The sequence below is a fragment of the Artibeus jamaicensis genome, unplaced genomic scaffold (assembly GCF_021234435.1).
Source record: "Artibeus jamaicensis isolate MK-2021 breed Jamaican fruit bat unplaced genomic scaffold, CSHL_Jam_final contig_3126, whole genome shotgun sequence".
In the NCBI taxonomy this organism is placed as follows: domain Eukaryota; kingdom Metazoa; phylum Chordata; class Mammalia; order Chiroptera; family Phyllostomidae; genus Artibeus; species Artibeus jamaicensis.
Window position 1 is genome coordinate 10,464,844 of NW_026521723.1, and position 27,677 is coordinate 10,492,520.

A 27,677-nucleotide genomic window follows, 5' to 3' on the forward strand; every position below is an offset into this window, starting at 1 on the left:
AAATCACCTGGGCACTTTTTACTCAATTAAAATTGCAGACTTCTGGCTCCATTCCCTGGCTGTGTTTTTATCTCTTCAGAAGGGACTGGGAGTCTGCCATCTACAGCCCACATGGTGATTCTCAGTCTAAAGTTTGAGAGCCACTGGTATAGATAAAGGGGGAAGTATGCAGAAAACAGGGAAAGAACAGGCCAGATAAAGGAGGGAAAGAAAACAGAAGAAAATGATAGGATGGCTGAGAAAAAGAAGGATGCAGTACATATCAATGCATTGTTGTATTTTTTATGTCTGTATATAAAGAAAACTTAAGGCTACAACCTACTTAACAGAGAAGCTTATCAGCCTTTCTAGTAAGCTAGAACATTTGAAAAATTATTTCAAACTTCACATCATTATTTGAAAATATCTAAGATTCACCTCTCAGAACACTTGAACAAGCAACTTACAAATATCAAATGACAGCATCAGTCCCAAATTATAAATTTATGTTTAGCCTCATTCCTGGGTCTATTTTGTGTTTCCTAGTTTTATTTTTTCATTTAACTTTCTACCCACTTCTACTTTGTTATCCTATTGTATTGTATGTGTAACCATGAGTCACATTATATCCTTTTTGGAATCAGTTACTCATACCCTATAAATAAACCAAAATATCCCACAAACTTTCGGAAATTTCCAAAAGCATATTAATATGCTGTTCTATGAATTAAGGTGAATAAATAGTGAAATAATGGTTGTGACCAGTCCCTGGTAATACAACTAGTGGCAAAACTTTTGAGTTCCTTTGATGACCAATTCTAATACATCAACAAGACAGCACCACCATTAGAAGCTACAGACCTTGTTGTCCAGAAGTGGACTTGCCTATAACCCAGCCAGTAAGGTCAGAGTGGCCTTTTAGGTGCTTCCTTGCTACTCCCCACTTCCACTCCCTATTTATCTTAAGGCACAGGGTAGGTTTTTGCAAACCTAATTATTTGGATCTTAATTCCCTGGTAAGGCATAAAATTATTCAGTTTTTCTGAAACCTACCAGCTTCATGAAGGTAAGGAATTACATCTGCTTTTCAAGGCAGGATATGGTCGATTTTTCTTAACAGCATTTAGTCAAAGTCAGATTTGACTGTTTAGTAGTAAATTATTTAAATGACACAAAGCTACTAAAAATGTTTATTGAACCGAAATGATCTGCTTTATAATGCTGCACTAAATCAGCTCTTCTCTGAGTCCATGTGGTGCTTTCAGATCTTTGCAGATCTCAGGAGTTTCACTTAAAATAGCTGAAAACTGAACTAGTCTGCTAATCACTTAAAGATCTCACTTAGCATCTACACTCCCATTAAAGCAAAAATATCATCAATATCATCTGTCTCCTTACTGATTCCTGATGTATCTTTATTTATTTGCATCACTGTCCATGAGTCAGTTTCATTTTCATTCCTCCCTGTTAGATTTTCACGATTTTGTTTCTCCTTAGTTTGTAAGACGGGGTTGGAAACTGTGCTGCTCAAGGGTTGCTTACTGTTAGGGTTCAGATCAGTTCTATGACCTGTACAGTGTGAGAGTCTCTGTCTGCTGGTAACTGTAAAAGGCTGAGTCCGTTGGGCGGACTGCTGAATTTCCTTCAGAAGAGTCGACTGCAGCTTTCTCTGTGGTTTTCTCTGTCTCAGTGAAAATTTATTCTGTGATCTTCTTAGTCTCAGATGATGCTTTGAAGTTTTGCTACCTGAGCCACGAAGAAGGCAGTTGCAAATAGATGTTTTTATGCAGTCTAGTTTCTTGGGCAAACTGTAAAGGACAGAGAGAAAGGAAAAATCTGAGATTATTAAAATACAGAGAAAACACTCAAAAATAACTTTTATCTTCTTTTTACCAACTTCCAACAGAAAGTACACAATTTATGTAAGTCCCATGCCTGTGCACAACCCCAGCATCACGGTGAAAAACAAGAAAATAGGAGCTTCAACCTCAATCTATTTTCACAGCACAACTTCCTTCATTCAAGTTGCAGGCAAATGTGTCCCCCTTACCCTCAAAGTAAAGTAGCTCCTACAACTGCCAAGCAAGGCAGCTGAATGGTGAGATATCTCCATACTTTAGTGCCAGGGCTTTTTCCTGGTAGTCTGGTATCTGTTCATAATGTAATTAATAGTAGAACTGGAGAAAAGCTGTAGCTCAGAAAAATAAAACCCACGAGGGTGCATCAGTCCATTTCTAGATAAAGAACTTTGTGTTGTAACAGGAAACAAACAAGGAAAAAGTGAAGAGGGAGTCTGTATAAGAATGGGAAGACAAACTGACAGCCTTGAGCTACACAATTTGATTCATTTACCATCTTCAACTTTGGGAATTCGGAACTCAAATAGCTGATTATTTTAAGTGTTTCACTTCTGAAGAGGGTGCACTGCCACAAAGTACATTGGTACCTTTCAAACTGCCTCAGTTTTGTGACAGATTTCAAAAAGATTAGCATGGGTCTTTACTTCCTACCCCAACACCCTCCCCTCTTCCTTTCTTAACAAATACAGAACTTTGTGGAAGCCCACTATAATGCTAGTAATTCATGATGTTTCCATATTCTTTCCTTGGCTTAATATAAGTGGTAATTTTTATGCGGGGAGAGGGTAGGTATATTTCCCAACTGAAATGAAAACAAAAGAATCAGAGGATCTGAACTGACTTCTAGGTCTCCAACACTTTCAGTAAAATCTTTCGCTTCCTCTATAAAATGGGAATAGTACTGTCTACCCCAGTTACTGTGGACACTAAGTAGATATAAAATGTACAAATACATTACTGAAACAGTGGGACAGGACAGTATGAAAGCATTATATTTTTGTGAGGAACAAAATAATGGTTTAACCAAATAAACACCAGTTTGTTATCCTCATTAACTTTTAACACTTGTCATCTCTGCCTCATTTATCCGACTTTAAACCCAGTTTTGAACAAAACAATTCTCTCCACCTCAGGCCGAGTTTCCACTCAGAGAAAGACCCCTTTTAGATTACCACAGGCCTTTTCAGGATTCCAGTGTAAATACCTGTCCGGCAACCCTGGCAGGTGTGGTTCTGTTGGTTGAGCATCGTCCCACAAACCAAAAGTTCAGGGGTTTAATTCCTAGTTACAACACACGCCTGGGTTGCCAGTTCAGTCAGTCCCTGGTCAGGGTGCATGTATTTCTTGAAGGATACATTAAAAACTGTTCAGAATGACTAACTCTGTGGAAGTGGAATAGGATCTTTATAGCCATTTGTGGCTGATACTGTTATCATGGGCATCTATAATTTTTTCAATAAAAATAAAACCCTCAAGTGTCTAACTTCATGTTTAATTTCAAGTGCACAGGCTCACAAACAAACATGTGGATCCCTAAGCAGTTCAATGAATGGAAAAATTCACAGGAAGGAAAGAAATCAACACATGGAGAGTCCAGCTCCTGTGAACAAATGTTACCTGAGCTCGGAGTCTGGTGTGCGCCCCTGTAGCAGGCAGGCACCTTCTGCTTCTGCTCTCACAGTCTTCCTGCTGCACTGAAGTTGTGGGCAGACTGGCCACCTCTCCTACTAAAGCTAGAACTCTCTGAGGATTCTGCTTTACACACAGTTGTATCCCCAAACACTTCTAATACTTCTAAGTGAACAGTCAGAACAGTGAAGAGTATAAATGAATATATCCAATATTGAATATATTGAATATAAATGAATATTGGATATATTCATTTATAGTTAGTTAGAATTAACTAACTTTATTCCTCCCAGTGATGTAACTTGGCCCAACGAAAGCTGCAGACAAAATTGCAGTTTGCATAGATCCCCCTTTTAGCCGCTCTCGGGCTACTGGCCGTCCCATTTTAAAAACTGACTTTACCCGAATATATATGCTCTTCTAAATGACAACAAAAAAAGGGATATAAGTTTTGTAATATACCCACCTATAACCTTGGGCTTCCACATGTTTAAGGCGGTTACTTTTAAGAAGTTTGTTGCCCAGAAAGGAAGCCTGAGCCTTGAGTTTTTTGCTCCTGCACCATAAAATCGCCATTTGGATTTCTTCAGAAAGTTGTATGAAAGTCTCAGCCTCTTGCAATCTTTGCACCAAACTTTCGGCACAAGGAGTTCCTATCACTTCCTGAGAAGAATGTTTGGTTGCTTTTAGGTGGGGCTGAGGACATTTAAGCTCAGAGCTGGCCTCCTGAAAAACGGAAAGGTGAGAAAAACATGATTTGTTTCTGAATTATAAATTACATGAAAAGGGAGAGAAACTGACAAATTATCAAAATTTGAAAATTTATCTTTAAAGAAAAACTTTTAGTTCACTGTACTTCCCTTTTGTTTTAAAAAACTTAACTTGGTATCTACTGCTCCCAACACAAGATGACTCCCCCCACTGTGCTGCAGTAGATCCCATCCATAGCTGAATTCAGTTACACACAGGAAACAACATAAATATCCTAACACATTTCTTTTACCCACACATAAGAATAAAACTCCACACGATTAAATATTGGTCAAAGCCTATCTGATGGGGGGAAAATCACTGAGAGTCCTTTTCCTCTGCATGCCAGATGACCCCAACTTGTTCTCACTTCTGCACCCTCAGTCACCCTCCTGAATAACAGGTTATAAATGCTACTGAAACACATGAAGACAAGATGACTGCTCAACATATCTTAAAAATGCTTAACGGGGCCCCATTTCCACTTCTAATTCAACCATCTTTTCATGGGGCACCTTTGTCTCTTCAATCCATCTATAAAGTCAAGTTTGAATTTTACCAACTTTTACTGTTTATGAAAATATGCCACCTACCAGGTGTGCTTCCATCCTTCAATCAAAGCTTACCTTCTTCCAAATTTCTTACCCTCAAGAACATAAAAAAGTAGTAAAAATATTAAAGTAGAGACCTATCAGTACTTTGTGCTATTGATTGGTAAAGAAGTCTTACCTAAAAGCAAACTAAGCATATTAATGCTAATTGCTAAAAATGTGGCAGTAATAGTCATAAATAAGAAGGATGCTGACCAACCAGCTTCAAAACCTAGGAATAGGTGGATGGACTGCAGAACTTTCAAGGGTCACAGAGAGCCACAGTTCTTAAAGCAGTTGACACTATTTTGGGGGGCTGATGCAAAGGGTAATGAACAAAGACTATGAACCAAGCTGCCTGCATTCAAATCCCAGCTCTGCCCTGTATTTGCTGTGTAACCTGAGCAAGTTTCTGTCCTTTCTATGCCTCAATTCTCTCACCTGGAATATGGAAACAATAATAGCACCTATCTCGGAGAGCTTTTGTGAGGATGATACGAGTTAAAATGTTTGGAACAATGCCTGGCAAAGAGTAAATGTAAGGACATATTAGCCATTATTATTATTGTTGTTATCACTCCTCCCTCTGGAACTCATGAATTGGACACAATGTAAATGGAAGCTGAAAGCCTTGTAAATAAACGTCCAAGAAAGTACTCTGACTTATGAGAAATGATTAAGATTATTAAATAGAATGGAAGAAATAACCCATAAAGCAAACTAGAGAAAAACAATTTTGAAAAGACAAAGGGTAATATAAGTCACGCAGTTACCGATGAGAAGGGTAACACTGACATACTTATCTGTTGTGAGGTCCAGAACAAACAGAAATTACAGACCCTGACTAAGAAGAGGAATCATGTTAAAACTTGAACCCTGACAGGAAGAAGGAAATAGAAGCCTCATGACAAAGGATGAAGATGATGATAATGACACTGAAAATAGATAACATCTAACACCACTTATGTGCCCTACTATACTCCTGACTCTGTGCTGAACACATTACATGTATTCATCTAATGAACACATTCATGTAATGAACAGCAGCAAAACCCTACAAGGTACATACTATTAGAAAACAGAGGTATGGACAGGTCAAGAAACTTACACGAGGTCACACAGCTAGTACAGACCAAAGCCAGGACTCAAAGCATTTCTGACTGCAAGGCCCACACCCTTAAGCTACAGTACAATCTATACCTGTGATGGATCCTAGAGGCACTTTTAAATGGTAGCAAAACTTTCAGTAAAATATTTCTGAAAGATTCTATTAACTGAATAACTGGATGCACTAAAATCCCTTGCAGTACTTCTGTTCAGAAGCACAGACTGAGAACTACCACGATACTTAGCTTACTTAGGGCTACAGATAAAAACAAAGATTCAGTCTCTATCCTTGGTAAGTGGCATCTACTCTATAAATTAGCAGAAATCAAAAGCTGTATTAAAATAAGCCAAACCTGATAAAAACAGATACTACACTTGATATCAGCCAAAAGGAGGGGAAAGGGGGGAAGGGATTTCAGGAACAACTATAAAGGACATATGGATATAACCAAGGGTGGGCAGAATCAGGGGAGGGAGGTGAGGATGGGTGGGAAGGGGAGGAGTGGGGGGGGGATGCAAACAACTGTACTTGAACAACAACAACAAAAATTTTTTTTTAATGAAAGCTTCTTATTTTCTTTTTTTTAAAATTTATTTATCTTTAGAGGGGAAGGGAAGGAGAGAGGGAGAGAAATATCAATGTATGGTTGCCTTTCATGCGTCCCCTGCTGGGAAGTGGCCTGCAGGGAACCGGTCTGCAACCCCAGTATGTGCCCTGACTGGGAATCGAACCGCGATTGGTTCGCAAGCCCGCGCTCAATCCACTGAGCTACACCAGCCAGGACAACAAAAATTTAAAAAAAAAAAAAAGAAAGAAAGAAACGAAGCCAAACCTGAATAGCTTTGTGTTTCAGCTGTCTGCAGAAAGCTCTCACATCAAATCCACATGATTTTTCTGTGGAGATGGAAAGATCAAATACAAAAACTTAGGCACACTGTTTTCAAACCAACAAATTATTAAGTGCATGATGGTATTTCTTGCCAAATTACTACAAAGGAAATAAAGCAAGCAAAGAACCATGGAACAACAGAAATAAATAACTTTAAATGTTCAAGCTTAGAAAACACACATGGGTATTACCATCTCTCTCTGAAGATAATGTGAGTTAAAAGGTATAGGATTTCTTTCTACACAATCCATGGTTATACTGTAATTTCAAGTTTTATTTTTGTCTTAGTATGTGCTATATCAAAGCATATTACCTTTGAGGATTTTCTTATTCTTTACTGGCTCTCCAAGATCCACATTATTCTGTAGATTGATCTTCATTTGTTTAGTTTTTTTGGAAATTCTAAGTGAAGTTTCTTCACTGCATCTCAGTGACTGCTCTTTTGTTAAGAACAGTTTATTTAGCAATTTAGTTACTCCTTTAGCTGCAAAAGCTGCAGGCATATTTTTCTTAAAGACCTCAAAATAGGGTTGTCCTAAAAATTCAATAATATCAGAAGGAAAGATAAAATCTTCGAAGTAAGGCAATGGTTGAATCCTAGAGACCTCTTGAAGCAATCCAAACAATGGCTCATATAAAGAAATCAGCCTTTTTAAAACACCTTTATAGAGAACCCTAGAGAAAGAAACAGGAGCTCATGAATTAACCAGTAAGTACAATTTGCAGATTATATAATAACCACAATTCAAAACTGCAAATAAATGCCTTTCAATCTGCCCCTACAGATTAAAAAGAAAGAACTACAGCACATCCTTGCAAATAGCAAGATCAATCTAGCCTTCACAAAAAACCTAAGTACAAAAGAAAGTGTTACTTAAAACTAAAGCACTAGACAGAAGGCTGTCTCAGAGGATGTGTAGCAAAATCCTAAGTTTGGTTTTATCTAGATGGTGAGAGTTTAGGTAGTTTTCAGGTTATTTACATTGTTTCTAGTTTTTCAAAATAAGCATGTATCATTGTAATTAGCAAGACTTAAGTTACTTTTATTGAAAAAAAAATGAATGTTTGACATTGAAAATAATGTTTAATAATTTTAACACTGTTACCTCTAAGAATAAAAAACAGCACCGGAAATCGTACTTAAGATATACAGGTAAAGAAAGATATCAAAGCAAAGCTTTAATCTCAAGACAATTTTGTTTGTTTTTAGTTTTAATTCAAACTAGAGATAACTATCCCAACTGTCTAAAATGGCCAAAAACTGGTATCTCTACAAATATGGGCAGATTCCGAGTCCAGTTGTATGTACTGAGAATGTAAGCGAAGGTCTCTGGTTTGCAGCCAGTGCCAGTGTTCTTTACACCAACTAACTACACCTCAAGAAGCAGTGGTGTCTTTCCAGACCCCACGCATTCCAGTCCTGAAGCAAAAGAGGGCTCCGCATCACTCACAGTTCTTGTTTGCAAGACACAGAAATGGCTCTAGTTAATTAAGCAGTAAAGGTGTTTAGGAAAAAGGAAAAAAAAAGTGGTATTTCAGGTGGGAAAAAAAAATCTGGAGCACACAAGGAAGGTCATGAGCATTAAAAATTGGAAACCAAAAGGCAAAAAGAAGTAATACAGCCTGCCCAGGAATACCTTAATTTAAAATGGGCCAGTCGCTGTATGATTATGGCAACTGCTTTTTAATTTTTCAAGTTGCTAATCCTAGGAATTCATTTGCTTAAGTGTTTAGTGTTGCAGAGTCTCTTAGTTTCAGATTTAAAGCCTAACCTTTTAACATAACCTTCAACACTTAGCTTCCAAATCCACTCCATATAAACTCTGATCAAATGACACCAGAGCTCCCGCAACTTCAGCATCCCGTGGGAAAACAAACTTGAAAACTGATGAGAAACCCAGGCTGAGTTAAAAAAATAAAAAAGAAATGAAAGATTTCAAAGGTGTGTACATACATACCATAATCTGCTCACCAACCCAACTATCACAAGGTTTAAAATAATGAATTCTTGCAAACCTAGGTGTTTCACAGTCAAGCTGGAGGATTAAATTAAGTTAGAAAATAAAACCAAAATAATTTGAATTTTGTAAGGTACACTTATGAAAGAACTAGATTGGAAAGAGAATGTTGTTAAAGAATTACCGTGTTTTTCAGACTATAAGACACACACTCCAATTTGGGAGGAAAATGAGGGTACGTCTTATAGTCCGAATGTAACTTACCTGGCTCTGGCAGGGGTGGGGGGGCAGCGGCAGTGGAGCGGGGTCACAGGTTATTAAATATATTACCACGTTTTTTGCTTCAAAAATTTTTTTCCTATTCCTCTAAAATCTAGGTGTATGTTATGGTCTGGTGTGTCTTATAGTCCTAAAAATGAGGTACTGCCTTAAAACACGTTCTATTTAACTCACGGAAATTTAAAAATAAGCCCTGGCTGGTGTGGCTCAGTGGACTGAGAACCAGCCTGTGAACCAAAAGGTCACTGGTTCGAGTCTCAGTCAGGGCACCTGCCTGGGTTGCAGGCCAGGTTCCCAGTGGGGGAATTCAAGAGGCAACCACACATTGATGTTTCTCTCCCTCTCTTTCTCCCTCCCTTCCCCTCTCTCTAAAAATAAATAAATAAAATCTTTAAAAAATTTAAAAATAAAGTAATATACAATCTGCTAGAGCTTTCATTATTAAATTTAGTTTCTAAGGTTTAGTTTCATTTTTGTGGGTTTTTTATTTTCACTTTTTTTAATTTGCTTTTTTTGTTTGTTGCTAAGGTTCGGTTTCCAAGATTAAGAATTTCTAACTGTCAGTACCTTTAGGGTAATATATACTAGAGAAAGGTAATCTCTGGCAATGGTTGTATCAGGTAATTCCTGGGAGAGAAGCAGAATCTTGGGCGGTAGGGTGTAAGGGGACTAAAAGGTAATATAAAAATATATAATAAAAACTGAATAAAATACAAAAAAAACAAGAAAATTTTTAAGAATCCCCACAGGCCCTGGCCAGGTGGCAGAGTAGGTAGGGCATAGTCCTGTACACCAGGAAGGTGGCAGGTTTGATTCCTGGTCGGGGCACATGCCTACGTGCGGGTGCATACAGGAGGCAACCAAGCGATGTGAGACATCAATGTCTCTCTCCCTTTCTCTCCCCTCCCTTTCCTCTCTCTAAAATCAATAAAACTTACCCTCAGGTAAGAATTAAAAAAAATAATAATAATTCCCATTGGCTATAACTCCTACAGACCCCAACCCAAGCTCTCAAACAGAAATACTACTAAAGTTATACACACAATTCCCACTGAGATGGTACAGCATTTCAGTTGACTCAAGGATACAGAAATGTCTTGCAGCAACAGTCCATCAAGCGAAGTAATAATTTACAGGCTCCCAAAATCTTCACCAGCACCAATTCTACCACTGGCTGGCTGGGAATGATACGCACTTCAGTTGTTAAAGGCTGATTTTCACTTGAAAAAAAAAAGAAAGGTACATTACTTTCACTACTAAATATAAAGCACTCATATAGCAGTGTTCAAGTGCAGAGCTGCTTTAAGCACAATTTGAGTTAGCTGCACTCAATAATGACTCACTGAAGTTTATGGACACTAATATTTTTTAATATAATCATGTCCCAGATGTCAAGTCATGCCAGTCCCTCCCACAAGCCAACAAAGGGAGATTACCATAAATACCAGGTGCCCCTTATTAAAACAAAATTTGTAGAGCTGAGGTACAAGTGGTCACATTTCAACACCAAGTAGGAAAAAAATGCAAAGGGAGGTCACAGCAAGATGGAGTTCCCAACCACTAAGCCCACACAGAGCAACTGGACCACTTACTTGGAAGAAAACGAGTCAGACAGTTCTTGAATGGAACCCTCCAAGTTCATGTTTTTCAAACGTTTTAAACATTGTTCAACCTGAAAGGGGAAGAGCAGTTCACATTCATGTGTATACAACACAGACAAGGCCACTCGTGTGACCAGCAAAGCTGGAAGTTCCATGACAGCAATATATCTTGTCTACTTCAGCTACCACTGTAACTCAGTACTGAGTACTGAGAAGACATTTAATAGCACTTTTTTATCCAAAAGAAAAAAAAAGGTGAGGACCATTCATTAAGTAAACCGTGGTAAGAACTGCGTAGTCTCACACAATACCACACAAAGGGCACGCAGGGGGCAGCACCCAGACTGACGGACGTCAGGATCTGGATGGTCACTGACACTGGCAGAGGCAGTATCTCATCAGAGCTGCATATGTGCTACTAATAACTCCATCCAAGTTATGGATTCTCTCTTGAAAGGATGGTTTCCAGAGCAATGGAGGCGACAATCCCTAAATTCTCTGGGGTCAGCTCTTGATCATTTTTTAATTCTGGACACCATGCTTTGAGAGAAGTATTGACAAACCAAGACAGTAAAGCTATTGAGAAACATGGTTCAAAAAACTATGGTTCAAAAAAGGGGAGGGGGCAGATATTTGAGTTTAGCAAGGAAGAGAGAACGTGGAGGACCATGGGAACAATTTTTATATACTCTTAAGTACTGTAACACAGAAGAATTAAGACTATTTTCTATGCTCCACTGGGGGAAATTAGAGTGAAGCTAACTGCGGTATCTAGCTTTTGAACGTAGAAAAAAGAAACCTTAAAGTAGATGAAAGTTCTTTGTAAACTGAAATGTTAAGCAGATGTAAGGCAGTAGCAGTAATAGTAATAGGAGTTGCAGCAGTAGCAGGAGGCATGTTCCCTGTTCTAAGCGATGGAGGGGAACGTAAAACATGTACACAGATACCTGTACTGCAACACACACTGTGCCAAATGCAGTAAGGCAAGCACAAATGGGGGGCCTGGATAGCCAAGAATCACAAAAACAGAAGGAGTTCAACTTCACTAATCAGAATGCAACTTAAAGTGAGATTACCACGATAAACACTCATGTTACCCATTGGGAAGAAGTTATCACTTCTGGGAAGGCTTGAAATGGGACTTAGAAAAGGAGAAGGCCTTTAACAGAGAGCAATAGAAGGAGCAAACACACAGGACCAGGTAAAGCAAAGGCTCAGGTGAGGGAAAAAAACAAGGTGAGGACTCATGAATTCAGTTTGCCTGGAGTGTAAAACAGCTGAAGGCAAGAGAGAACTAGGAAAACTGAAGCAGACAGACCCTAAAGAATCTTGTAAGCCAAAACTAAGACGTTTGGTTTTTATTCACAAGGCAATAGAGAACCACTAAAATTCAAAGCTGTGTTTTAGGATGATTAATCTGATTTGCTTTATAGAAAATGTGAAGATGAAGGAAAGATTAGTTAGAATAGCAAGACAATTAAAAGTTGACAGGTCAAAAAAGATGCAGCCAGAACTAAAAGAATGGACTAGATGCAGAGATAGTTTGGAATGACTGATAGACTAGATGGCAGAGCTACACAAAAGGAAGAAGCAGAGAAAAGGGACACCAAATTCTTCTGACTGGATATTATTCATAACCTGGAATCCAGGAGGAGAAATGTGTTCAATCTGGAGTTAAAAACTCAGAGATAAAGGTTGCCCAGACACAAACCTAAGGGATATACCATGATTCCAAATCTTTCTTTGATGAAGAAATCATTTTTTTTCATCTTAAGGGAGCAGAAAATTAACCAGAGAACATGAGTCTGTAAGTTTAGAGACTGTGTGTTTTTCTCCCCTGTAACCAAGGACCAAGCACAGTGTCTGATACATAGAAAGTTACGAGAAATATTACAGAATAGAAGGAGTCAATGGATGAGAATATAAAGAACCCAGCCTAGGAGGCTGCAGTCTTTGGTGTAGCTCCAAAACTGGAGGGCCCAATTTTGTCTTAAATTCCAAAAATTACGTGAAACCACTTCACATAGCTTGTTATGTACCCTTTTACTCTAACATATTACCAATTAGATGATTTGTCCCACAATAAACAAACAACTTGGTTCTTTGTAGGATTTTAGGATTTTGGCCATGCCCAGGATGTCATTTCTTTCTTTTTTTTTTAATTTATTTTTTGTTTATTTATTTATTTTAGAGAGGGGAAAGGGAGGGAGAAAAAGAGGGAGAGAAACATCGATGTGTGGCTGCCTCTCATGTGATCCCTACTTGGGGACCTGACCTGCAACTCAGGCCTGTGCCCTGATTAGGAGTCAAACCAGCCACTCTGGTTCACAGGCTGGCACTCAATCCACTGAGCTACACCAACCAGGGCAGGAAATTATTTCTTAACTTAACACTTTGTCTTGATCAAATCACTATATCCTAGAAGTAGGCAAAGCCACTATAACTTATTATAGATTGTGTAAACGAAAAAAAACTTTTCATAAAAATCACACACTCGAAACAAAACTGGGAAAGAATTAAAGTTCTTGTAAGTCGCAAGTAATTCACTCAGTTCCCATAAATAACAAAATATTAAGTAGGGTGATCTCCATCTTCATCAAGTAAACATGTCCTTCTCGAGCAAGGGTTCCTTACCTGTTTCAGGGCCAAGTGAGGCTTGTGGCGGCCCATTCTGTAGTGATTGCTGTAAAGGACCGCGCATAACACACCTGCTTCTGCATCTAAGGTCTGGCTCTTCAGTGACAGTGTAACCAGAGAGCACTCTTTGATTACAGCTGCAACACAAAGGTCTAAAGCAGAGAAATTGAATTAAGGCTTAATATGCATTAAGTGTATTATAGAAAAATACACTGAAAGAAGCATCTTTCCTTTTTTGTTCTAAAGCAGCTATTTTCAACTTTTTTTTTATCTCATGGCACACAAACTAATTACTAAAATTATGCAGCACACCAAATATATTTTGTGTGGATCTGACAGAAAAAATAGACGTAATTTTGATTCATTCACGCCAGAGAGCTACTGTTGTGTTGGCTTTTTATTTTTTTATGACAATCTAAGGTAAAAGAGGTCAGTGCCCAACTGACTATGAACATAGCAGTGCCTATATTCTTTTGTACTGATGTTCCAGGATTCTTAGGCTATATTCCCAGAAGTGGAATTGCTGGGTCAAAACTCAAGTCCATTTTTAATTTCTTGAGGAAACTCCATACTGTTTTTCCATAGTGGCTGCCCCAGTCTGCATTCACACCAACAGTGTACCAGAGTTCCCTTTTCTCCACATCCTTGGAGCAAGAAATTATAAAACATGTAATACCTGACATTAGTCAGGCGCACTGACTCTTTTCCCTTATGTAGTTAAATTTAAAAAAATAACAAAAGCCAAAACAACAATGGCTGTCCAGTATGAATGAATCAAAAGTATACCTAATTTTTGCCAGATCAGCAAAAAATATATATTGTTAGTGTGCCACAGGATTTCTGTAATTAGTTTGTGTGTGCCACGAGATGAGAAAGGTTGAAAATCACTGGGTTAGACAACAACAATTCCCAGCAAAGGAAAGAGACATAATTCAAACCTAGGCAATCTGGCTACTACGCTCTACTGCCTAAAAATGTCAACAACATCATACACTGGTAAAACACTTTGAGAGCACTCTCCCCTCTACTAGACTTATGGGGTGATCACTTCATAAGTTGCATAAATGTCTAATCATTTATGATACACCTGAAACTAATATAATATAGCATGTAACTGTAACTGAAAATTCAAAGAAAATGTTAAGCTAATCTGCTATTACGTATTCTGCCAAGTACTTTTCCAAGCTTGTTTTTAACTATAAATACTGATGTTTGCATATTAAATTTTAAACTTCTGTGGTCAAAAACAAATGCTTGTTTATGTCTATTCTAAATATAGTCAGTGACCTAATTTTAAAACCAATAGCAGAGCACACTGTCTGCCAAAGACTATTATTCAGTTGTTCATTTTGCATGCATTGCCTGAGTACTTACTGTGTGCCAGGTACTGTACTAGTTTCTGGGTATGTAATCATGAACTAGAATCACACAGAATTCTGATCACAGAGCAGAATATTTAAAATTTAAAGAATATTTAAAGCTACCTCAGAAAATCTAGATTGACTGTTGTAATTATACACCGCAACCTGTTGGATATTACCAATAAAAATAAAACATAAAGATGAGCATCACCAGCTGCTCCCAACAACGGGTGATGGGTAGGACTAACCCCATTTTACAAATGAGGAACCAGAGGCCCAGAAAGATCGCAGTTTAAGTCCAGAGTGCCTAAGTGGCCCCCTCCGGCCGCTCCCAGGCAGAGGTCGGAAACTGATGGAAGGTAAAGCGGACTCCTGGTGGCCCTCGGGAATGAGCACAGGGTTCCCACGCAGCACTCTTCCGTGACGCTAGCCGCGTCCGCCTTTCTCCTCCCCCTCCGCACGGGGCTGGGCCTTGGGGCTGGCTAGCTCCAGCCCGGCGCTGCGGTAGCCACAGCTGATCACGAAGCGGCTGCGAAACGACAAGCCTTCCGAGACTCCTAGGCAAACTCCGAGCCCAGCACTAGCTCCAGGGAACCATCGCCCCTTCCCAGTGCCCCCGGCCCCGGAAGTCCCGCCCTCCGCGCACGTGCGCCGCCCGGGCCTGACACCACCCCCAAAACGTCGGTCGGTTCGCAGGGTTCCTCACTCACCCAAGGACTCGCCGAGGTCCTGTACTGTCACTGTAGTGCTGCTCCCCGCCTTAGGGATTCTCACGCGGTTCCAAGGCTCCGGGCCCTGCAGCACCGCGGCCATGCTGCTTGACAGGGAGGGGCCAGGAAAGGCGGGGCTGGACGAGAGCGGTGGTGCAACCGAAGGAGGGGCGGGGAGACTAGACGGGACCAAATCTATGGGGTGGGGGGAGGAGGACGGCAAAGGGGCCTGGGGCGGGGCTAGAGGCGGGGAGGAGGCGGGGCCCTCACGGAATCGTGGACCAGACCCAGTGAACTGGAAAGGACTGATGTAGTCACCAAAAACCTGGACGCATCATTTGGGAAAGTTTGGGGGAGGAAAGTCCTATCCTGAAACTACCCAATTAGGATCTCGGAAATGGGGCGAGGAATCTGCATTTTTCTTAAGGCTTACCTACAGGGGTTTTAAAGCACGACCAAGTTTGGAACTACGATAGTCGAAGGTATTTTACAGATGTGGAAACTGAAGCTGAGAGTTGAATTGGTGTATGCATCCCCCAACTCTGCCTCAGACCTTAGGGGGGAAGGACGAAATGAAATAAAGAGGATTATGCAAAGTGTAGAATTCGTAACACAGGAGTGATCTACTTTGAGAAAGTCAAGACTCTTCTGTCTTGAGCAATGGCAAAACCGCACAATCACATCAAAGAAACTTGGAAGTTGGCTGAGTATCAATTCCATCCTCAATATCCAAGACTAGACAGCGTTCCAAGCTCTGCTGATCCTTACCTCATTATTATCTTTTAAATAGTTCATTTATCTTCAACCACACTGATACCACCTTACTTAAGTAGTTAAGACTCCTACAGTAATGTATTAGAGAGGCAGTTTGTGGGTTTCAAAGACACTGCCAAGGTTCTAATTAAAGCTCTGCCGTTTACTGGCTCTCTGATCTCAGAAAAGTTGCTTAATTCCTCCAAACCTTAGTATTCCAATAGTAAAATGAAAATAATAATAGTCTCGCCTCACAGACTTGTAAATGCTTTAGAATAGTGCCTGGCATAGAAACATTTGCCAGAATTAATATTGTTGATATTACTTCTAATGTTTAATACAAGTAGGCTTGCCTTATTGGAACACCTCCCTTGCCCCTTGTGTGCCTGGCACGCACTAACTTCTCTACCTGCAACGTCCTTCTGAAACACAATCTCCCTTCCTCAGCTCTCGTGTCATCTCCTCTGGGTAATTCTTCCTGAACATTCCTTCCCCACTCCACATCTTGATCATAGAGATCCCTTTATGTACTACAGTGTCTTGTGTTGACCTCTGCATTAGCTTCGTGTTGCTGCTATAGCAAATTACTACAAACATCATCACTTACAACAATACAGTCATATATATGACTGTACTGAAGGTCAGAAGTTCAAAATCAACCTCACTGGACCAGAGTTAACAGAGCTGGTTCTTTCTGGAGGCTCTACTGGAGAATTCACTTCCTTGCTTTGTCTAGCTTCTAGAGACCACCTGCGTTTCTTGGTTCATGTCTCCATCCTCCATTTTCAAACTCTGTAGCATAGCATCTTCCAGTCTCCTTCCACCCTCTGTCTCATCCTACTGCCTGCCTCCCTCTTAGAGGACCCTAGGGATTATGTTGAGTTCACCAAAATAATGGGATAATCTCCCCATCTCAGAATCTTTAATTTAATCGTATCTACAAAATCTGTTTTGTAATGTAAAGTAATATATTCACAGATTCTGGGTATTAGGATGTGGGCGTTATTGGGGGGGCATTATTCAGCCTACCACAGACTCACACAATTTACCTCATCGTATTGTGTAATTTGATTGTCTCCTTCTGCAGTGGCCTGTGAGTTTACTGAAGGCAGTACTATCAGCATAGGCTACTGACTTCTGTATCTCAATGCTTTGCTCAGACCTCAGTAAATTTAACAGCTTTATTGAGGTATAATTGATATACAAAGAACAGCACATAGTGAATGTGTATAATTTCCTGAGTGTATCAATATTCACTGGCTGAACAAGAGACTAAATGATGCTTGAATAGCGTTTTTGAAGGTCGAATAGGATTTCCCCAGGCAGATGAGGGAAGGGCATTGCTGGCAGGGAGGTATTAATCAGCATGGACTGAAAGACACACTAGCGCTGGGTCGGCGTTGCTGGAGCATGGTGTGCGCCGAGGGCTGAAGCTGGGAGGAGTGGTGTCAGATCACGGGCAGAATTGGGATTTTCCCCTGAAGACTGGTGGTTCCTGAACCCGGCTGATCAGAATTTCCTGGATAGCTTTTAAAATCAGAGTTTCTCAGGCCCCACTTTGGAAATTCATATTCACTAGGTCTGAGTGGGGCTCTAATCTATGCCATTTAAAAGGTTCTTGTAATGGTGGGCAGGGTTGGGTAGCCCTTGGTGCAGGTGATGAAGGAGTCACTGAGTCTTAGGCAGGGCACTTTCAGTCACCGTGCATCAGAGGAAGAGCATACTGGACAACAGATTTTAAAAAGATGGGGCTAGCCCTGGCTGGTGTTGCTCAGTGGATTGAGCACTGGACTGTGGACTGAAAGGTTGCTAGTTTGATTCCCAGTCTGGGCACATGCCTGGGGTTGTGGGCCGGCCATCAAAGTTTCTCTCCCTCTTTCTCCATCCCTTCTCCCACTCTCTAAAAATAAATAAATAAAATCTTTAAAAATAAAGAGATGAGGCCGGTTGTAAGGTAGTGTGATGCAAGACAGCGTAAGGGCCTGAACTGAAATGATGGCCCTTGCTAGATACCCACACTGAGGATGGACAGTATGACTTATTTAGATGTCTAGTGTTTAGATAGTTAGGTCTGTAGTATGCTTTCAGATTTTTACCTTGAGTTTGAGAGATAGCTTTCAAAAGAACAGATTTAGGCCTGGATAATGAGATAACGTTTGAAATACTGAGATTTCCCGTGGGCTGTCTACAAGAGTATGTCTGATTCACCAGGTAAACAGATGGGACTATAGCTCAGAGGGTAATTACAAAGAGAGAGAGTAGAGGTGGTGAATATAGGATGTTTTAAAAGCTTAGGTAAGAAGGGAAAATAGTTTATGTGGTAATAGTGAGATGCAGGGTCAAGCAGAGTATGGAGGGTATTGTTTTGTTTTGTTCTGATTTTAAGGATGGTATATCAGTCAGGGTTCCACCAGTCAAACAGAACCAGTAGAAGAGATAGATCCATAGATAACAGATAGATGATGTCAGGGATTTATTGAAAGAAACTGGCTTACACAATTGTGGGCCTTGGAGGATAGTCGAGTCTCAGACCTACCGGGCAGGCAACCAAGGAAGAGCAGGCTGGAATCTCTCAGGCAGCGGCTGGCACTGCTGTCCACAGTGGGATTTCTTCTTCCTCCTTCCCATCCTCAGTCTTCCGGCTTTTACAACTGATTAGCTCAGGCTCACCCAAATACCCCAGATAATCTCTTTTTCATTGAGTCAACTGGTTGTAGCTCATAATCACATCTACAGAACACCTTTACAGCCACACCTAGACCACAATTCAATTGAGTAACTGAGCCTAGCGAAACCGACACATAAAACTGACCAGCAGAGACAGGAAATTATTGGGTCACACGTGTAGGCTAAGGGAAAAAAGCCAAAGCAGTGAGAGAAGATGGGCATACTAAAGATAAAGGGGAGGGAACTGATGGAGCAAGACTCATTATTTATTCAATAAGCTATCTGAGCATCAGCTATTTGCCAGGCGCCATACTGGGTCCCAGAGGAGATGAGCAGAGATGGGATCATGTGCTTAGACGGAGGGGTTGGCTTCAACTTTGAAAAGCCTTTTCTTTCTCTGAGCCGGAAGAATATTAAAGATGGCCTTAGATGTGGATGCCTGGGGTGGGGTAATGGATAGATGAGGGAGCCCCCCAAAAGAGAGCTTCTATTTTGCCAGTGGAGGCGGATCCGTGACCATTGCCAAGAGTGGAGAGCAGGGAGATGGGGTTCTGGTGAGCAGCGGGGTATTCGAAATCAGAGCTTTCTTGAACTGAGGGATGTGGAAGAGGCACGGGCTGCGTACATGAGAGAGAAAGGCAGGCTTTAGGGCCACACTCTAAAATGTCCTGGTCTGCAAAGCAAGACTGCCACAGACGCGAGTGACCATTAAGTATATGAAGCCTTGTCTATCTCATCAGTGACTCAAGAAATATGGGTTAAAATAATTTTGAGGTATTGTCAAATGTGCAAAGAGTTAAAAGCATGTCCCATGCTACTAGGCTTTAGACGCAATTTTAGGTAAGAAGTGATCCTTCGTCGTTATCATCACGAAAGAGAAAGTGATATTATATTCACACTGTGAATCAGTTGTTTTCTAATATTTTGGCAGTAGACTTCTTTTTCCCCACAAAGCCTTGCATAGAAATTAAAAACATAAAACAAAACAAGACAAAAACAAGTAAAAGCAGCATTGCCGTGGATAAGGGTGGATGTAGAATATGGGGCGCTCCCCCTGAGGCCTCCTACCCAGGCTCCTGGAGATGGCACATAAAACACTCCCTAAGGATAGTTTGGAACCCACTGTTGTAAATAAGTAAATATGTATTGAGGTGAGTAATTTTGGGTGATACAGTAAAGCATTTTTTAAAGCAGTTTGGAAAACCGTGTGGACAATGTGATTCCATGAAAAACATACATATCTATGCACTGAGAAAAATTCTGGAAGGATCTAAATTAAAGTGTTAGCAATGATTATCTTTCCAGCAGCAGAATAGATCTTTTTTTCTAAGAGCTTATTTGTATTTTCTATTTAAAGAAAAATATGTATTGCCATTGTAATAAGAAAGAAATTATTTTTATGCCAAAATAGTGTGTACCAAGTCTTAGGAGTGTGTGTGTGTGTGTGTGTGTGTGTGTGTGTGTGTGTGTGTGTGTGTGCATGCACACACACCAACATACTAAATGACAAGTACTTTTGACCCACCCAGCTGTGGTATCTGAGCTTCAATCCCACCCTTCTATGTTGACAACTGGTAGATATACCAATATAAACCACTAGAGGGCGGCTGCAAGGCAGCAGAGGAGAGAAAACCCTGTTCCTTCTAGTTTGCTCCCTTATTAGGAGCGTAGCTCTTCATCTCAGGTACTGGCAGCTAGTTCTAGTCTCTAACTCTTTCTGACACACTGACAGAACTACTTTAGCCCTCATAGGTATTAGCAGCAACTGGATGGTGTTCTGCCCTCAAAAATCTGGGTCCCAATTCTGCAAATCCCTTCCTCCAAAAGTCTAAATTCTGATAACCCCAAACTCTGTTCCTTGTTTCCTTGGCTCCAGGGGTTATATGTAACTCTTTTCATCCATTGTCTCTGTGTTACCTCAGTGCTGCATGTGTGCTTTTCAGTTCTCAAACATCTATACAACCAATTCCTTATACTGATTTTTTCTGGTAAGATACTTAGTATGATTCTGCTGTACTAATGGACTCTGATATGATACTTAGCATGAGAAGTAGTCCTGGGAAACAGCCCCTCCAAATGAGATGCTTAGGTTGGTTTGGCCATGCCGTGAGCTTTGAACACAGCAATAAGCTGCTTTTCTAGGGGACTGGGATATAAGAAGTCACACTACACTGTGACATAGTGCTTGATCACCTGAGTTTGAGGGAGATGAAATGCTTTCTGAAGCCCTAGAGAGACCAGTTGACTACCACGCTGCCAGAAGTAGCAATGATGCCTTTGAGTGCACGTGGAGTGCCTATGAATAACGACAAGCTCAGATCTTTAACTCTTAGCTCAAGTCATAGAGAATCGGAGAGCTTTTATGGTAGTCCTAAAATAATTACTTATTTCTTATAGCTACAGGGCTGACAATGACCCAAAATTTAATTCTGTGTGTTGCAGAATTAAACTGAACCCATAAATTGCTAGTCTTGTATGTGAAAGTTAAGGCATCGATTGGTAATAAGGAATCAGGAACTTGGAATAGGAATTAATCTAGCTTGACTTGGGAAAAGTTGAAAGTCTTGCAGCAGCCTGCCTACTTGCACCTGAGGAGACTTGTGTGAAGGCCCTGTGATGACCTCCAAACCCATCCGAGCCACTTCTCAAAACCTCTAGGGCTGTAACACAAGTCAGATCTCCGTTCGCTCCAGGGAGACAAGTACAAAGACATGAAGACAGTTTATATTCTAAAATGTTGTTAATTTTTATTGACAGAAACTGAAGTCATCATGGATTTTAAGGTTATTAGACTAAAGAAGACAGATTTTTTTAAACTGGATTAGACCAAATCTATATCTATGGGTTATCATGTGAGTTACTGGAGACTCTCGCAGTTAGAAGTGTGTCTAACAGTTTTCTTTGTTGATTGACACTTGAACTCAGCTATAGCCTATATTCAATGAAGGTAAGATGCCAGCATTTTCCTGGCATAATGTAGAAGAAGGAACCCAAAGGCTCAGGGAGGTTGGAATGATGGAGTGAATATATACTCTGTGATCTGCACACCTATCCACCTACCTACACCTAACTATGTCCTCCGAGAGGTCACTCCCTCCACTGAGGTACTGAGAAACACATTAATGAGGGGCCACCTGTATCCTCACAAAGTTCTATGATGCTCTCTTCGATAGGCTAGAGTGATGGGAGCAAATACTAACTATTGAAATTGGCTCGCTGATTTCAGTGGAGATGACGGGATTCCAGAGTGACAAAGGCAAGTGACAGCAGATAACTATGAGAGACAAGATTGGTGAATTTCCTATAATAGGCAACAGGGACGAAATGGTAACCAATTGTTTTGGCTAACGTGGATAGCCAAAACAATCAGATTTTAGTAATAGCTAATTGATCACAGTATCTGTAGCACTTGAGTAGATTGCAGACCATTAAAATATTACTTCATCATTATAACAGGGGCCAGAAACCTAATTTGAGCACCAAAATGGATAGACTGGACTTCTTACTCAGTCTCTAGACTTAAACAACATAGACTCCTTTAACAGATAAGGAAGATGCTCATCGCTGTCATTCACCGTAACAGAATTTAGGGAGCATGTGTTCTCCATGTACCAGTTATCTATTGCTTGTTAACCATGAACAACTTAGTGACTTAAAATAATCACTGTGGTGCTTACAGGCATGAGGTCAGGCATGTAGGCCGGGCTCTGCAGGAATGACTTGCTTCCCCTCTGCGCGATGCTGGCTGGGGGCTGGGCTGGAGCTAGAGGACCCAAGATGGCCTCACTCACTTGATTCCCTGCTCACCCCCCCAGGGTGATTCAAATGGCTGAGGGTAAGCTGAGAGGGCCAGATCTCTCTCTCTTCTCATGGCATTAGCTGGGCTCACACCTGTCTGGGCCTCGGTTCTCCCTTACACAGCTTCTCTCTCCACGTGGTACGTCTTCCTTCAGGCCCTGTCTCTCCACATAGACACACTCATCCACAGAATAAGCTGAACTTCTTTACTCGGCAGCTGGGATCCACTCTGAGCAAAACCAGACGCTACAAGGCCTCTTAGAGTCTGGGCCCCGAAGTCCCTGAAGGCCACTTCCGTGGTGGCCTGAACAAATCCTAAGGGTAGCCCAGACCTGAGGAATGAGGAAACACACTCTAGATCTTGTTGGAAAAGCAGCAAAGACACTTTGTGAAGCGGTATGGGCACAGGAAGCCATGCTTCATTCATGGGGGGCCGTTTTCAACAACCCACTAGTGTCTAGTAAACGTTTCTTTAAAAAATGATGGTCCACCCGTGGGATGAAAAACAGGGTAGAGGAAACCACTATAGCAAGCAGACCCCAGAATATATACTGCTACGGACACAATGGATATTTATTTCACCCACATTTTGTTCAATTATTGAAAATTTTAGGGCCCTTCCATTCCATGACTTTGAATTTCCCTAGGCCCTTGTTACCATCTGCATCTTGTTAGAAGAAAGGGAAATTAAAAAACATAAAGAAAATACATCTGCCCCTTAAAAGCACTGGCTCAAGAATAGCAAGTATCACAGTGGCTCATATTTCATTGGCTACACCCAACTGCAAGGGAAACCTGGAAACATAGACTAGCGCATGCCCAGGAAGGAGGAGTGGATTTTGGTGAACAGCTGCAAAGATTCTGCCACTGTCACATTTTAAAGATAATGTAATAATGGTACAGGGAAAAAAGCTCCCATTGCAGTGAGTGGGTAAAGGAGATTATAAAACATTCCACACAGCATGACTCCAAGTCGGGGAAAGGCAAAGGAGGATGTCTATCTGAAGTGCAAGTGAATGCCAAGATATTAATAATTATTATTTCTGGTTGGTAAAAATAGAGAAAAGTTTTATCTTCCATTCTCATTTTCAGAATTGTGTTCAGTGAACACACATTACCTCTGTAACATGATAAATGATATTTTTAATCAGTTTTATTTTTTTAATTACATTCTACATTGACTATTATTTTGTATCGGTTTCAGGTGCACAGCACAGTGGTGAGAGGATCACACAGCTCACAAAGCACCCATCCCCCTGGTGCTTCCAGCACCCACCCCGCACCGCACACAGTTACCACACCGCTGTGAACGACGCCCTTTACACTGCACTTTACATCCTGCGACTGTTCTGTGCGGGTCAGTCTGCATCTAACAGCCCCTTCGCCTTTCCACCCAGGCTCCCACCCCCCTCCCCTTGGCAGCCAGATAAATGATATTTTTAAATGTTAAAATGATAGCTAATATCTAAATTACAAACAAACCCCTCTTTCAGCAAAGATCATTGCTGACAATCAGTGCACCCCTTTTTGTCTCACTGAATAATCTTCCTGTTCATCCAACACTGCAAGCCATTCTCTTCGCTGCTGATTGAATGACTTCTAAAATGAAAATGATGACCATGTTACTGCTTTGCCGTCGGTGGCTTATTACTTTCACAATCAAGCCACTGGCTTATTAAGTCAGTGGCTTATTACTTTCACACGGCATACAGCTCAGGTCCAAGACTGCTGACTGTTCAATACATCCGTATTCTCCTCTTAACCCTGGTGCACAGGTAGGCCACTCTTTCCAGCCTCCCTTTGTTGGGAACCTTACACCTGGCTTCTAGCTAAAAACATTACTCTGAGCCGTGCAGCCGCTGGGGTGCTAGCCCACGATTCCTGCCAGGTTCCCCTCCTGCGGGAGCAGCATAACCCTCGAAGGTATGCTTCACAGCCAAGTAGCTGTGATAGACACCGCTGGGTGCAAGGCAAAGCACTGCAAGGAGAGGCCTGTACATACGGCCACTTCGAGTCTCCTGAGAGGTAAGCTGACTTGCAAAGAGGTTGGTACCCAACTCCTCTCCTCCCAAAAGGTACCCTAAAGCTCAGAATGAGCCCAGGAGGAGTCAGGCCTCTGCCTCCCCCAGCCGGTTAAAGTCTACCCTACCTACATTCTCCCTCGCCCTCAAAGTAATAAAAAGGGGAGCAGATGTTGGGAACCTTACACCTGGCTTCTAGCTAAAAACATTGCATTGATTACAGGAACCTGTGCGCTCCCCAAGCCAATCGGCTACAGGCACATGAGGTGTCCACGAGTACCAGTTGCACCCAAGTAATCAATAAGCGGGCCCTTCTTTGTCTCAAGCTAACCAATAGCAAGCAACCTAATCTCCTTCCTCTCCCTCCCCCCCTATATATATACCCAGTTCGGAAAAATAAAGTTTGCAGCTTGATCAGAATCTTTTGTCTTGCTGCCATTCTTCGCGCCTCTTGTCCCCCCCAACTCATTTGTTCTAGGTAGGTGGTCGAGCCTCAGTTGACTGCTCCCGCAGGCCGGAGCAAGTGGCGCCCAACGTGGAGGCCCGATAGCCGCCGGAACAAGCGCCGTCCCCGCCAGTGACTTCCCCGCACAGATTGGATCGCCGCGACTACTCACCGCGAGACAGATCCAGGAGCCCCTCCCCTCGACGGCGAACTCGGCCAGGTAAGGCCCCCAATCATGGGACAAGCATGTTCACAAAGTGATATTTTTATAAGTTGATTAAAGCAAACTCTCAAGGTGCGAGGAACTCGAGTTAAGAAAAAGGATTTAGTTTTATTTTTTGACTTTATATTCAAAATGTGCCCCTGGTTCCCCTAAAAGGGGATGATTGACCCGCGGTGTTGGAACCGGGTTGGAGATTGCCTTAAAGACTACTATCGAATCTCTGGCCCCCAGGCCTTCAGTTATTTTAATCTTATTAAAGAAATCTTAGTCACTCATGGGCATTCTCCGGATGTCCAGAGCCTCTGTAAAGAGGGACAAGAAGTTCTAAAAAATCAATCCCGGTCCCCCTCGAGGGCCCCTTCAGCCCAAAATCTCTGTAAAGAGGGACAAGAAATTTCAAAAAATCAATCTCGGCCCCCTTTGAGGGCCCCCTCAATTTGCCCCTCAATTTCTATTAACATAGAGGAAGAGATTAAAAAAAAACCCTAACCCTTCCCGTAATTCCTCAAATAACCATGTCGACCAATTAAACCCAGCAGAAGAGGCCGAACTCGAAAAAGAGGCAGCTTCTTACAATAACCTTGACTGGCCTCCTCTCTCTTCTGCCCCCTTACTTAAAGATCTCCCAGCTTTTCGGCCGCCCCCCCATGCACCCTCAAACCTACCGCCCGCAACCACCCGTATTGTAGCCCCCATTCTAAACAACCCCGAGCCACCAACAATCCACCAAAAACCCCTTCTCCAAAAAACCTCCATTCAAGAAGCCTTAATTCTCATTTGAGAAATCAAGGCCGTGGCTAAAGAATTCACTGATTTAACCATATCCACCCCCCACTGAATTACTAGCTCTCCCCAAACCGCGGGGAGTAGACCTAGATACCCAGACTGCTGACATTTTAATAGCCACACATCAAGCTCTTAACGTATCTAACCCTCACCTAGCCGAGGATTGCTGGTTATGTATGAGCCTAGGCACCCCCATGCCTTTAGCTATTCCTGTCAATATATCCACCCTTAATAAATAACAGCTACAATGTAATCCTAGTTTACCTTTTAGAGTCCAACCTACAATATTTCCACCCTCCCAGTGCTTACAAGGCATAGCTCAAAATAATAGCTTCGACATTCCCGTTGGCTTTATAGTTTACTAGTTGTAGAAGCATAACCAATTATAGTAACCCCCTTTGCCCAGGTCATGGACAAATATTCGTTTGTGCAAACAACCTGGCCTTTTCAGCCTTGCCCGCTAACTGGACCGGGCTATGTGTCTTGGCTACCTTACTACCAGATATAGATGTTCTCCCCGGAGACGAGCCTGTCCCCATTCCCAGCTTAGACCATATTGCGGGGCGACAAAAAAGAGCATTTACATTCATACCCTTATTAGTTGGATTAGGCGTCTCTGGAGCAGTTGCCACAGGGACTGCAGGATTGGGAGTCGCAGTCCATTCATACACAAAGCTCTCTAAACAACTAATTGATGATGTCCAGGCTCTGTCAAGTACCATTAGTGACATCCAAGACCAAGTAGACTCCCTAACAGAAGTTGTCCTTCAAAACAGACGAGGTCTAGATTTACTTACTGCAGAACAGGGAGGTATCTGTTTGGCTTTACAGGAACACTGCTGCTTCTATGCCAACAAACCAGGCATCGTCCGAGACAAGATAAAACAGTTACAAGAAGACTTAGAAAAAAAGAAGAAAGAACTTTCCGAACACCCCCTTTGGGGTGGACTCAACGGAATTCTCCCCCTACCTCCTTCCCCTCTTAGGACCTTTAGTTTCTATCACCCTCATCCTCTCTTTTGCCCCCTGGATTCTTAGACGTGTAACCAACTTAGCCAAAGACCAACTTAACAGTGTACTAGGAAGGCCTATTCAGGTGCACTATCAACAATTAGAAATGCTGAAACATGGAGCGGACTCTGAGCCGTGCAGCCGCTGGGGTGCTAGCCCACGATTCCTGCCAGGTTCCCCTCCCTGCGGGAGCAGCATAACCCTCGAAGGTATGCTTCACAGCCAAGTAGCTGTGATAGACACCGCTGGGTGCAAGGCAAAGCACTGCAAGGAGAGGCCTGTACATACGGCCACTTCGAGTCTCCTGAGAGGTAAGCTGACTTGCAAAGAGGTTGGTACCCAACTCCTCTCCTCCCAAAAGGTACCCTAAAGCTCAGAATGAGCCCAGGAGGAGTCAGGCCTCTGCCTCCCCCAGCCGGTTAAAGTCTACCCTACCTACATTCTCCTCGCCCTCAAAGTAATAAAAAGGGGAGCATCCCTTCACTTAAGGGTGACCATGTAAAAGACTGCTTCTAGCCAGTGATGCCCTTCCCAGACCAGTGCTTCAAAGGGTGGCGTTGCCTCCTCCACACTCCCTCTTCCCCCTCGGCAGTCAGGATGAAGCCCTAGGCGACGCCGGGGCC

At 41.8% G+C, this 27,677-nt stretch overlaps 2 protein-coding genes across 5 annotated transcripts in view; one reads left to right on the forward strand and one right to left on the reverse strand.

Annotated features, from left to right (window-relative positions):
• The window catches only part of GTPBP8 (GTP binding protein 8 (putative)), a 39,691-nt gene extending 14,968 nt beyond the window's left edge, over nucleotides 1-24,723 (forward strand). The window contains exon 6 of the mRNA XM_053663068.1: nucleotides 23,773-24,723. Within this exon, the coding sequence (XP_053519043.1) occupies nucleotides 23,773-23,791 (19 nt within the window). The 3' untranslated portion in view covers nucleotides 23,792-24,723. The remainder of the gene's footprint in view (nucleotides 1-23,772) is intronic.
• NEPRO (nucleolus and neural progenitor protein) lies at nucleotides 261-15,519 on the reverse strand. Of its 4 annotated transcripts, none has more exons than XM_053663066.1 (9): nucleotides 15,351-15,519; nucleotides 13,277-13,431; nucleotides 10,634-10,713; nucleotides 10,130-10,261; nucleotides 8,763-8,840; nucleotides 7,118-7,479; nucleotides 6,748-6,809; nucleotides 3,934-4,193; nucleotides 261-1,787 (listed from the first exon to the last, which is right to left on the reverse strand). In XM_053663066.1, exons 1-9 carry the CDS (start codon nucleotides 15,451-15,453, stop codon nucleotides 1,328-1,330), a joined length of 1,692 nt encoding a protein of 563 aa, XP_053519041.1. In that variant the 5' UTR covers nucleotides 15,454-15,519; the 3' UTR covers nucleotides 261-1,327. The 4 variants fall into 4 exon arrangements, with proteins under 4 accessions (XP_053519041.1, XP_053519042.1, XP_036992737.2 ...); XM_053663067.1 differs by lacking the exon at nucleotides 15,351-15,519 and adding an exon at nucleotides 14,889-15,055; XM_037136842.2 differs by lacking the exons at nucleotides 8,763-8,840; nucleotides 10,634-10,713; nucleotides 13,277-13,431; nucleotides 15,351-15,519 and adding an exon at nucleotides 8,577-8,689 and having other exon boundaries at nucleotides 10,130-10,215.
• Nucleotides 24,724-27,677: the final 2,954 nt, after the last annotated feature.